Source organism: Salminus brasiliensis, chromosome 1, assembly GCF_030463535.1.
Source record: "Salminus brasiliensis chromosome 1, fSalBra1.hap2, whole genome shotgun sequence".
Taxonomy (NCBI): Eukaryota; Metazoa; Chordata; class Actinopteri; order Characiformes; family Bryconidae; genus Salminus; species Salminus brasiliensis.
Window position 1 is genome coordinate 5565162 of NC_132878.1, and position 13816 is coordinate 5578977.

The 13816-nt window shown below is 41.6% G+C and overlaps 1 protein-coding gene across 3 annotated transcripts in view; it reads left to right on the plus strand.

Annotated features, from left to right (window-relative positions):
* LOC140573633 (astrotactin-2-like) overlaps window positions 1-13816 on the plus strand; it is a 789110-nt gene that overhangs the window by 608661 nt on the left and 166633 nt on the right. For all 3 annotated transcript variants that reach the window (XM_072693130.1, XM_072693216.1, XM_072693294.1), the window contains one exon: window positions 338-526. In XM_072693130.1, the coding sequence (XP_072549231.1) occupies window positions 338-526 (189 nt within the window). The remainder of the gene's footprint in view (window positions 1-337; window positions 527-13816) is intronic.

Sequence of the window (13816 nt, forward strand, 5' to 3'; positions counted from 1 at the left end):
ATACCCACTGAAACACCACAGAGCTTTCCCTTCTCAGCTTGCTTTGACGAGCCCAAAGTTATTGTGACTGCTATAGACCGCCTTCCTTCGGTGTAGCTTGCTGAAGTCTATCTGATGTACAGTAAGCATTAGCTGTCATGTAGCAATATCAGTATTATGACTCTTGCTACATGTGAAAAAGTGTCTGATCTGTAGTCCCACACCATGCTGGCTGTGTGTTTCCAGTGTGCCAGGATGTCTCTACTCACTCTGGCATCTGTCGCCTCTCTCCATGCGTCCGTTTGTGTGTCTGTGTGTGTGTATATATGTGTGTGTGTGTGTGTTCATGGGTGCTCAGGTGTGTGCAGGAGTACAAGCTGGCAGCAGATGGCCGCTCTTGCCTTCTCCTGGCCGATAACTGCGATGGGCCCAAGTGCCCACGCCAAGACACCCGCTTCAACGACACGCTCTTCAGCGAGATGCTGCACGGCTACAACAACAAGACCCAACAGGTCAACCTGGGCCAAGTCTTCCAGATGACCTTCCGGTGAGTTCCGTTTGATCCCATTCCGGATTGACCGATCCGTGCTGCGGATAAGCTCTAGCCAATGTTAGCTAAAGGCTAAAATAGAGCCCTATTTGAATGGGGTTAGTTTTACATGGGGACCTCCCCCCCGATCCGATCCGAGTCTCTTAATGCTGACTGTCGGTTTGATACTGATCCAATCTGATCTGATCCGATCCGATCTGATCTTTGTGTTTCTATAAGTAACACAGCCCCACAATTTAGGTTAAGCTGGGCTAATCTTAAACAGTAAACCCCAGAAAAATCACTATTTTAGTACTAGATCCTGTAATCAGACTAAATTCTAATCTGATCTACTTTGTTAGGAGTAACGTTTTAAACAACTGTTTTAAATTCTATAGTGTTTCATATCTGACCAATCAGCTCCCAGCTCCTTTACAACACAGCAGTCTGATCACCTCCTGTGTGTGTGTGTGTATGAGTGTGTAGTGGTACACACTCTGGACTGGTATCTGTGGTGGTTATTGGTCTGTTGGTGTGCATAACTGGTTTATAGTGGGTGAATGTGCTGTGTCTGTGTGTCATTGGGGTTTCTATAGCGTGTATGTGTGTGTGTGTATTAGCATTAGCATTAGCCTCCACTCGGTTCTGAATGGATTCTTCAGTGCTGGTTTAAAAGCAGATAAAGGCGAGCAAACGGTTGTGCGGTTCTCCCGCTGGTAAAACGGAGCGTTTCAGTGTTTCAGAGTTTTATAAAGGGTCATATATTATGGTCTGTTTTCAATAGCTCCACACTGCTGCAGAACCTCAACTCCTTTATTTACCTTCTGAGAACGTTCACACAGCTGCAGTCACTGCTGTCCAGTAATGCCGCCTTGAGGACACCAGATGGCGCTCTGAACGCTGTGGTTAAAACAAAGACTCGGAGCTGGATTAGGATTACAGCCGATACTCGATCCATGCCAGGACCGCCATCCCTAGCACAGTTTGGCAGCTACATGTTCATAACACATGTGTAGGCTACAGGCTACGCTAATGCCGTGCCTAAATCTGCCAGAGGAGTTGCGCCTTTGCAGAGTCCTTTGGTTCTGGATTTGGCACATTTGAGGTTTGCCACAGATTTGAACGACCCACCGTCCGAATAGGGTTGAAGATATAATTTTAGGCAGTGCAGACCTCCACCTGCCTGGACACAGTATGGGCGGGGCTCGGGTAGCTCGATTGAGCTGCCCTTTTGTCTCTGAGGTTTTTATTTGCGATGCTGGTGAACAGTGCTGTCAAGATGCCGCATTCAAACTGGTTGGTCTGATGCGCTGTGAGGAGCAGAGACCTGATCTGATGTCTCGCCATTAGCTTGTAAGTGTTGTGACTTGGAGTTCATCACAGTGCTGCACCGCCACTGTCAGGCTCCTTAAAGCTGTTCCTGCTGTTCCGATAATAAAGACAAACGTCCCCTGTGGGGAGAGGCCTCCGCCACCGCACATAGCGAGGCTTTCTGCCCGTCTGAAACTCTCAGATCCTGCACTAGGACTTAATCACCGTCAGGCTGTCCTTCTCTGGGGCAGTGACAGTTTTGAGGTGCTATCAAATAAGCTATGGATCAAGGACCAGTTAAAGATGGTTCAGGACCACTGTGGAAGAAAAGCTGGAGTCTTGTCACTTGCAAAAGGGGCTTTCTTCACCCTGTGCGATGATTTAGAGTTGATTGAACCAGCTGATTGAGCTGATTGCTCACACAGCCACATTGATGGTATAGCAGTGTCTTAGTCCCCCCTGGTCCAGCATCTGGGCGTCTTCCTGGATTGGACTCTTTCATTCAGTGCCTACTCAGAAGATAAAACAGAGCAATCCTAGCTTAATCTGTTGCTGGAACGTTCTTCACAATTCGATCTCCAGCCATTTGGACTGCTGTAATGCTCTTCTACATGGTTAAAATATAAAATCCTTGAGGAACTTCAGTTTGAAACTGTGGAGGAACTTGGAGGAAGTGCTTTGAGGAACCTTTTTCTTCTAAAGACCTTTTCCGGAAGGTTCCTTAAAGCACCTTAGAAGGTTCCTCCACAGTTTCAGATTGAAGAACCTCCAAAAGTTCCTAAAGGGTCTTAAACTTTAGATGGTCCAAAACCACAACGTCTCCAATGGCTTCCAAAACAATGAACTTCAGAATTCTTCAACTTTCTTATAGGCATTGCATTAAGACTAGATCTTCCCTCAATATCAGCAGGTCTCTTAGAGGAACTTTAGGAGGTTCCTCCTCAGTTTCATATTGAGGAACCTCCAAAAGCTAGTGTAAGTGACATGGACCATGGTGGCACAATCTCCATTAATGTGTATACACAAAACCAAATTCATGACAAGCTAATGGCACGGGTCGGCGCAATTAATCACAGAACAGTCTGGGCCGAAGTAGGCGGAATGAATATTTGACCAAATGTTTTCATGGCAGTGTAGTTTAGCGTTTGCTAAGTCATTACGTTTCTCCCACGCTGAACGAGCTGCGAGGCTCAAAGCGGAGGAAAATAAAGCACTTTATTCTTCACGAGAACACAATTTCCTCAGCAGGCTGGAAGGATAGTAGTAGAGGATTAGGTTATTTAAAAGGCGGCGTCTGCAGTGCGTGTCATGCTTCTATCATCTATAGAATGATTGGCTTTTGAAGACAAGCCATGAGTGCTCCAAGTGAGCATTATTGCCAGAGCCCGGGGGTATTAAAAACCACTGTGTTTAGCTCCTCGATCTCCCATTTAAGAAAAGAGCATGGAAATGGAGGAACCTCAAAAAACAGGGTTGAATCACTAAGCAAAACAACAAAGGCTTAGAGTTCTGCATATATTATAAGTCCAAATGTTTGTGGACACCTCTTCTAGTAAATGCAATATGCTACTTTATGCAGATGTGCAAAGGCATACATAACACAGCTTGTCTAGTCCCTGTAGAGAAGTACCATCAATAGAATATAGATGATATATTATCTCGAATTATTCATACATATTACCGTATTACAAAGGGGGAGGGGCCGAAATAAAAGGAAACTCTGAAATTAGAAGAAAGAGCCACTAGAGAGCTATTAGGTGCCTGTAGAAATCATGGACGTCGTGGTTCCAACCTTCCGTTCCATAGCAATGAAGCCAAAACCGTCGGCCATGTTGTCAAATCTGCAACCAGACTCTGTGCAGAGGCGGAGCCAGACTCACCTACTCATTAGGTAGACCCTCCCCCTTTCTCACAGACAAAGCCTCAGTGTCTCAGACCGCCTTCATTGAGCTTACATAGCAGAAGCAGAGCGGATTTTCGGAAAGTGGAATGCTCCTCCATGTAATGAGCAGAAAGGAAGCCATGCAGGTCCTGTGGACAGCCGGCCTCTTCCAGCCAAGGCTGTCTATCAGTCACTTCATCCCTATCTTTTCCTAACCCGCCTTCTCAAGCTAGAGCAGAATAAGGGGTTAAAATCTGATTTCTGAGGGGAAATAAAAAAATGACCATTATTAGCACAGGAATTAGCATAGCAACATTCAAATTTGGAGACACTTCAGATGGAAAGACTAGAGGACATTAGATGAGGGAAATGAGATGGCAAATGGGCGGGGTAAACAGTGGTGGATCAGCGGTTAGAGCTCCGTGCTATTGATGACAGGGTTGTGGGTTCGATCCCCGGGCTCAGCAAGCTGCCACTGTTGGGCCCTTGAGCAAGGCCTCTTCACCCTCTCTGCTCCCCGGGCACCGCAGCAATGGCTGCCCACCGCTCAGGGCACGTGTGCTCACTGTCCACTGCGTGTGTTTCACTCGAGTGTATATGTGTGTTGACTGCATAGATGGGATACAAGCAGAAGCCAAATTCCATGTCTTGTCTTTGTTGTCTTCGTTTTTTGGAAGAAACAATGAACAAGCAGGTGTCCAAATACTTTTGTCCAAATCAATCTATCCAATAGAAAACAATTACCGAAATAAATACAAGGAAAATCTCCCTTGACGTATTGACGGGTTAGCGCTCTCCCGTTTTCGCTTCCAGATCAAGCGGATAAACAGCCGAGCTGTTCTTCTTCTTATAAAGCCGTACCTTTCGCTCATCTCAGCCACAGGTGTTGATAACTTCTCACCAAAGCCTTCACTGCTAATGCGGCTAATCAGGAAATGACTATCATACAACTCCCTCTATGATTAGCACTATCATGCTCTCTACTCGCTCTAATTAGCGTGACAGACAGGGCGAAAATAGTTGCTGTCAGCGCCCGTTCGGCACGGCGTCCTGAAGGTTGCGCAAAGGCCTCAGCCGCGACGCCGGGGCTTGAGCTCATGACACCAGTCATTTTGTCACTCGGCGCTGTTCAAATGGTCGGGGGAAGCGGAATTGACTCTGGCAGATTCATTTTCATCCCATGTGGGGTGTCCTCGCTGCCTCGCGCACCGATAATAGTCAGCGGGTTATTTCCAGTGAGCCCTTAGCCTTGATCTACACACACACACACACACACACACACTCTCACACTCGCGCACACTCGCGCACAGACACCTGTCACACTTTCATTTTTCATTTTAACAGATCACAGCTCTTTGGGCGCTTTCGTTTTTTAACAGATCGCACCGGCAGCGCCAAGCCACTGCGTTCTCATCAAGAAAGCGAAGCGTGCAGGCCTCGCTTTGACATGTTTTGGTGTTTGCTAGCATTCATTAATGACTCGCGATTCCTCACTGTCGCTGGGGTGAAGCTGCGGAGACTGAAATGGGTTACAGCTGACACCGCACAAAGAAAGATTAGCGTAGTGGGATTAGCAATAGCGTGTGCTAGCATTGTTGAATTATGGAGATGTTTGGGAGATCCAGTTTAAGCGCGGGATAAAGCTAAACGCTAGGCTCGGGCCATAAACCCCACCGAAAACAGATTACATGTAGCGTCTTCGGTGACGCACTGGAATATCTTCTTTTTAAAGATTAGAAATGGCTAAGACCCTGCACCTCGTGGTCAGCTCCTTTATCCTTCTGCTGCTTGTCATCTTATTTGACCGGTTCTGCTTGGAAATAGCTTTATTTTTACGAATGCTGCTGGAAAACCTGTGCTTTATGATCGGCAGCTCTGTCTAAAGTTGCTATAGTAAGCATTTACAGAGTATTTAAGCAATTGTTTGAGGGGTAAATAGTCAACTTATGACTTTTGTTGGGGGAAAAGGCCTAGTTGCGATTTTACAAGCCTTTTTACCACCCTGTTACTTTAGCTTATAATGAAATACATGTTTTTTACTCACTGTACTGCAGATTACTTCAGGAAAAATGATTAAAAATCAGCCATATGGAGAAATACTGTACAATCGACGCCGTTTGTGACGGAAATAGCTTGGTATTTATTAGGCTGCTGGAGCACCTTTATACTTTATAGTTGGTGGCTCTGTTTTTAATCCTGTTTATTTCTGTTTTCCATCATTTTCTATATTTCTGTTTATAATTGCCATAGATTGTCTTTGTAGAGTATTTAAGCAGTTGTTTGAGGGGTAAATAGTCAACTTATGACTTTTGTTGGGGGAAAAGGCCTAGTTGCGACTTTACAAGTCTTTTTACCACCCTGTTACTTTAGCTTATAATGAAACACATGTTTTTTACTCACTGTACTGCAGATTACTTCAGGAAAAATGATTAAAAATCAGCCATATGGAGAAATACTGTACAATCGACGCTGTTTGAAAATTGCTTGGTTTTTATTAGGCTGCTGGAGCACCTTGGTACTTTATAGTTGGTGGCTCTGTTTTTAATCCTGTTTATTTCTGTTTTCCATCATTTTCTGTATTTCAGTTTTTTTTTCTGTTATAATTGCCATATATTGTATTTATAGAGTATTTAAGTGGTTATTGTTTGATTATAAAAAGTAAGTGTGTGATTTTGTTTTTATAGGGCTGCTGGAGCACCTTTATACTTTATAGTTGGTGGTTCCGTTTTCACTCCTGTTTATTTCTGTTTTCCATAATTTTCTATTTTTCTGTTTACAATTGACATATATTGTATTTGTAGAGTATTTAAGTGGTTGTTGTTTGATTATAAATAGTAAGTGTGTGGTTTTGGTTGGGTGAAAAATGCTCAGATGCGATTTTACAAGCCTTTTCACCACCCTGTTATTTTGCATGATAATGAAACACACGCATTTTACTCACTGCACAGCAGATTACTTCAGGGAAAATTATAAAAAAATCAGTCATATGGAGAAATACTGTACAATCAACGCTGTTTGAAAATAGCTTGGTTTTTATTAGGCTGCTGGAGCACCTTGATACTTTATAGTTGGTGGCTCTGTTTTTAATCCTGTTTATTTCTGTTTTCCATCATTTTCTGTTTTTGTGTTGACATAGATTGTATTTATACAGTATTTAGATGATTTGATGTATTTATAGTGAGTGTGTGGCTTTGATTGGGGTCAAAAATGCTGAGATGCGGCAAGCCTTTTTACCACCCTGTTACCTCGCTGTTTTTTACTCATAATACTGCAGTTTATTAGTACAACCAAGTGCTGTTTGGAAATACCTAGTTTTATGGCTTTATGGCTGGAACACCTTTATGCTTTATAGTTGGTGGCTCTTTTTTGACCCATCTTTTAATGTAACATGGTGTAATGTGGTTTAACTGACTGATTTACCACCCTGTTATTTTACCTCACAGTAAAAACACACTGGTTTTCCTTTTTCTGGGAAAAAAGAGCTCTGCTCTGATTACGTATTTTTTTCTTTTATCCTTCTGCTGCTTGTCATCTTATTTGACCAGTCTTGGAAAGGAGCTGGAGCATATGAAAAAATGAAAATATCAAAATCCAGCTAGCAGGTGGGAGCTGGCAGGGGCTAAATCAAGCTAAAACTGGTTAAAAATCCAAACCCACCATAGATTCTTGAAATGGATGGTGGCCATGTCCTCGGTGTTACCCCTGGAGAAGCTTTGATATGGAGATGCAACGCTTCCCAGCTTCTAAACAAAACCCCTGATATGAAGCAGCTGGTGAACAAGAGGAAGCTGTGGTCTAGCCTCGGGCGCTCCATGCTCGTGCTCCGGATCACTTATTGTTCGCGACTGATCTCCTTCATCACACATTGCTCCTCATCTGCGTGATGTTTCTATCACTTTTACAGTAAAAGTCTATGGTAACAGCAGAAACGCTCAACACTGCCATAGCCAGGGTAAGCAGCCCTCTAGCTGAAGTCTGAAGCTCACTATATTTCCAAATGTTTGTGGACACCCCTGCTGTTAAATGCACCCCTAGCTACTCTAAATGCATAAAAATCACACACACACAGTTTGTCTAGTGCCTGTAGAGTAGTATTGCCAATAGAATAGGACTCTCTAGAGCAGATAAATATGAACCTATTGGCAACATGTCTAATGTCAGGCATGGACTAGAGGGGTATAAAGCCCCCCAGCATTGAGCTGTGGAGCAGTGGAAGAACTGTGTTCTCTGATATGATAGTGGTGCTCCATTCAGTACGTTTGGGATGCGTTGGGGGTGAGTTGGGGTGCTGATCATCATCAAACACCATGATCTCACTAACACTCCTAGTCTTAATCCTCACAGCAGTGCTCCTCCAAACTCTAGTAGAAAGAGAATCTAGTAGAGACAGTTACTCCAACAAAAGCAAGATAAGGTCTTTTTTAATACCCTTCATTTTGGAAGAAACAATGAATTAGCAGGTGTCCCAATATTTTTGTCCATGCAGCACATGTTAGCAACATTAGCCCCATAGCTCCAATGTAAATTGGTTGATTTGTTGTTTGGTGGGTTAATTGGTTAAGTGATTAATTGGTTGATTGGTTCAGTGATTAATTGGTTGCTTGGTGGGTTGGTTGATTGGTTGAACGATTAATTGGTTAGTTGGTGGGTTGGTTGAATGGTTGTTGAATGATTGAGTGATTAATTGGTTGGTTGGTGAGTTGATTGGTTTACTGGTGGGTTAATTGGTTGATGGGTTGATTGGTGGGTTGATTAATTGATTGGCTGTTAGCTGGTGATGTGGAGCTGGGGATCCGTTGCTTTCCTCTGAGTGTGTTGGCTGCCTGGAAATGCTGCATCAGTGCCAGTTTAAAAAGAGGCGGTGGCTGGCTTTGCATGTATAAAAACAAAAGTAGCAGAACCCTTTTTGGACCAGTTCTACATGTGGGTTCCCATCATTTAAACATTCAGATGCTTCCTTGAGATGTTATGCTTGAATGGAACCATTGTTTTTTACTTGAGAGCCTCTGAAGAACTCTTTTTAAGGTAGTAATTATTTTTATAAGAGAGTAACCGCTTGGGATTAGAAGTGAAGTTGACTCGAACATTTCTGGAATGTAACAGCCTAGTAAAGAAACGAATGTTTCTGACTAATGGACCAAAGTATTCCTTTACCGTGTGCAAAAAATAGGATCTTGCAGGCTGCCTTGGTGGAGTCCATAGAGACACTGCGTTGGACAGCCTTCCTGTCTTGGTCTTCACCTTTCTCTTTCAATGAACACCAAAAGGCAAGTGTCAGGAGACCTCCAGTCTGGGTGCATGATGAATGACTGATCATTATTGACATGCCAGTCTAGTCTTGCCGCTCTAGCCGGCCTGCGAGCCAGTGAGCGAGCATCATTTCCCTGGATGATTCCTTTGATGCAATTCTTGCATCGGCTCTTTCGGGGCCACAGAAGGGACAGGAAAGATGAGTGCCATCCATCAGCCATCACTGCACCCCTGCGTCCCTGTCCAGCCTGGGCCCAGTTGAGGACGTCAACAGAGTGCTCTGCAGAGAAAGAGAACAAGCCTGAGATTCAGAATTTTTACAGAAAAGATCAAAGATGGACAAAGAATAGATAAACACAGCAGGAAAATAGCACCCTCTCCTCGACAATGACGGCATCAACCAAACGCAATTCTGAGAGAATCGAACACTCCTCACTATTGCCGGCCCCCAACATAGACGGCAACCTCATTTTTTGCAGTGTAACAGTTCTCCGAGCCATTCTGTTCCCCTCTCCAGCCAGAAAACGGTGAATTTCAGAGGCGTTTAATTGCGTGGAGCGGCGGAGAGAAGTTTGATTAAGTAAAGCTAAGCGACCGCGGAAAGAGAGAGAGAGAGAGAGAGAGAGAGAGAAAAAAAGAGGGCGAGAGAGAGCCTGAGGGCAATAATATTAACTACAGAGCTTTCTGAATATCTCAGTGTGCTGCGCTTCGTACCCCAAGGAGGGGGCTCTGCTCTTTCCTAGCTCATATCAGGGCGAGTGACTGATTTGTGTGCTCGACATCCAGAAATAACGATCCAAGTGAAAAGAAAAAGACAATCCATGATGTGGGAGTTACGGTCGCACGAAACACTCAGCAGTTCATTATTTTTATGCTTTAAAGTAGCATAAAAGGAATAAGTTAAGTATTTTAAGATGTTTGATGTATAAATAATCAGTGTTTTAGGGTGAAAAATGCTCAGATACAATTTAACAAGTCTGTTTACCACCCTGTTATTTTACCTCATAATGAAACACAGTTTTTTTTTCTTTTATGGTGGGCTCATCAAAAAATACATAAATAAATATATAAATAAAATGATAAGCTCTGCTGTGATTGTGTGTCTGGTTCAGCCGTTGGGAAAAAATTATAAACCTGAAGAGAAAAGCAAAAAACTGTGTGAATCGATACAATGAACCAAACACATGAACGAAAACGAGGCGGAAGTCCTTATTCGGGCCTGTGGCGGCGGCTCGGAATCAGCCCGGGGGTGGGTGCAATACCGAGGGGCTGACAAAAACAGCCCATGATGTGGGATTATATATAAGCAAAAACACTCAACTTCACTGCAGCCTATTACAGCAAAATGAGCAAAAATGCTAAGAAAAATAAAATCAGCCATATAGAGTAATACTGGAAAATTGGAAAGCTTGGTTTTTATGAGGCCACAGGAAAATCTGAGCGTTTTTGATTGACGACTCCCTTTTTACTCCTGTTTATTTCTGTTTTTCGTCATTTTTCATTTTTGCATTTCAGGGTACCATAGAAGTCATATATTGATTATTTAAGGTGGAGTTTATTGTATAAATAGTAAGTCTGTGATTTTGTTTGGGATAAAAATTAAAGGTAAAAGGTGCAGGTGCATGTATTTGTCACTGTACAGCGAAATGTGTCCTCCTCATTTAACCCATCTGTGGTAGTGAACACACACACACACACACTAGTGAACTAGGGGCAGTGAGTACACACACACACCCAGAGTGGTGGGCAGCCAACTTCAGCGCCCGGGGAGCAGAGAGGGTAAAGGGCCTTGCTCAAGGGCCCAACAGTGGCAGCTCGCCAAGCCCGGGAATCGAACCCACAACCTTGTTATCGATAGCCCGCTGCTCTAACCGCTGAGCCTCCACTGCCCACCATTTATTAATTAATGCTCAGATGCGGTTTTGCAAGTCTTTTTACCACCCTGTTATTTTATTATTTTACCTCAAGTAGGACTCTGGGGGAGGGGGGGGGGGTGATGAACTCTGCTCTGATTGCATGTCTGGTTAGGCGGCTGGAACCAACAACCTAAAGTGGAAAGCAAAAGATGATCCATGACGTGAGAATGCAGTTTAACAAGCCTGTTTACCACCCTGTTATTTGACCTGACAATGAAACTGAAACTGATTTGACGTCTACATTTGAGGTAAGATCCACCATATCGAGTGTTACTGTACAATCTGTTTTACAGTCTACATTACAGACCTATTTACCACCCTGTTTATCCACCCATACGGAGGAATTACTTCAGCCAAATGGGCAAACATGATAAATTAGTCATACGGAGTGATACTGTACAGTCAGCACTGTTTGGAAATAGCTTCATTTAAATTAAGCTACTGGAGCGTCTGATCTTTTTTTTTGTTGATGGATGGCTTCCTGTTTAGCTTTGATTGATTATTTCTGCTTTCTGTCGTTTTCCACTGTTGTGTTTCAGGGCAGCACAGAAAGCATTTTGTTGAGTTGTTGAATAAATGGTAAGTGTGGGACTTTCGTTTGGGTGGAAAAAGCTCAAATGTGATTTTCAGGCCTGTTTACCACCCTGTTATTTGACGTCAAAACGAAACCCACCTAATCCCCCTTTTACAGTGGGCTTGTGGGGAAAAATCAATTATGAGGCCTGCTCTGACTGTGTGCTGGTTCCGCTTGATTTTTATTAGGAGTGTTTTTGATTGGTGGCTCTCGTTTCACTCCTGTTTATTTCTGTTTTCCATCATTTTCACGTTTAAAGGTGCCACAGAATGCGTTTACTGAGTATTTTATTTGATTTTATTAGATTTATTTGATTTGATTTGATTTTATCTTATAACTGTCTATTTTTATCTGTCATATTTCATTGATTATTTTTATTACTATGATCATTTTTCTCTTTTTGTAATGTTACATATATTTATATATTTTTTCCATTGTCTTGCTGCTTGCTTATTATTCTTTTCTTATTACCTTGTGTTCTGAAGCATGTTCAGTTTTTAATGAGCTATTATTATTATTATTATTATTATTGGCCAGTTATTCAGCTTATTATTGTTTTTATTACTTTAGATTAAGAATCATGTTCAGTTTTTAATTATCTATTATTATTATTATTATTATTATTACACTCCTGTTTATTTCTGTTTTCTGTCATTTTCACATTTAAAGGCTACAGAATGCATTTACTGAGTATTTTATTTGAATAGCTTATAACTGTCTTTTTATATCTGTCATATTTCATTGATTATTTATATTACTATGATCATTTTTCTCTTTTTTATGTTTCATATATTTATGTTTTTTCCATTGTCTTGCTGCTTGTTCGTTTATTTTTTCTTATTACCTTGTGTTATGAAGCATGTTCAGTTTTTAGTGAGCTGCTATTATTATTATTATTATTATTATTATTATTATTATTATTGGCCAGTTATTCAGCTTATTATTGTTTTTATTACTTTATATTATGAAGCATGTTCAGTTTTTAATTATCTATTATTATTATTATTATTATTATTATGTGTTTACTAAGTATTTTAAGTTGTAGTTTGGTGTAAATAGTAAAGTGTGTGGCCTTGGTTGGGGTGAAAGATGCTCAGATGCAATTTTATAAGCCTATTTACCACCCTGTTATTTTACCCCAGAATGAAACCCACCTAATCCCCCTTTTACAGGGGGCTTGTGGAAAACATTTATGAGCTCAGACACAGATTCAGCTGCTAGAAAAAACGCTCAACTTAAAGTGAAAATGAAAAGGCAACCCATGATGTGGGATTTATAGTAGCAAAAACACTCAACAGTGCATCTGAAAACACTCCACTGCAGCCTGTTTCAGCAGAATGGCCAAAAATAATAAACTTCAGCCATACAGAGTAATACTGTACAGCCAGTGCTGCTTGGAGAGCCTGGTTTCTAGGAGGCCACTGGAAAATCTGAGCGTTTTTAATTGACGACTCCCTTTTTACTTCTGTATAAAAGTAACATAGAATAGATTTATTAAGCATGTTTAATATAAGTGGTTGTTTGATGTATGAATAGTAAAGTGTGTGTTCTTGATTGAGGTGAAAAATGCTCAGATTCAGTTGCACAAGCCCATTTACCACCCTGTTATTTAACCTCATATTGATAATTATATATATATATATATATATATATATATATATATATATATATATATATATATGTGTGTGTGTGTATATATATTCCTTTATGGAGGAATACACTCACTATAATGCTGTTTACTTCGGCAAAATGGGGGGAAAAAATCTGCCATATAGAGTAAAACTGTACAGCCAGCAGGAAATAGCTTGAGTGTTTTTGATTGGTGGCTCTCTTTTCACTCCCATTTATTTCTGTTTTCCAGCATTTTCACGTTTAAAGATGCTACAGAATGCGTTTACTGAGTATTTTATTCATCGTTTGGTATAAATAGTAAAGCGTGTGGCTTTGGTTGGGGTGAAAAATGCTCAGATGTGATTTTACAAGCCTATTTACCACCCTATTGTTTCATAACCCCAGAATGAAACATGCTGATTTTTGTATTTTTGCACACTGTTGTATTTCAGCAAATGGGCAAAAATAATAAACATCAGTCATATAGAGTGTTACTGTCAGTGCTGTTTGGAAATAGCTCGTTTTGTAGGCTGCTGGAACACCCTCGCCTTATGGTTGGTGGCTTCCTTTTTTATTCCTAGAAAGCGTAGACATCATAGACGTCATGTCTTGATTATTTAAGGTGAAGTTTATTGTACAAATAGTAAATCTGTGACTTTGTTTGGGGTGAAAATGCCCAGATACGGTTTTATAAACCTATTTACCACCCTGTTATGCTACCTTAAGTAGAGTTCGGGGGGAAATGATGAGCTCTGCTCTGATTG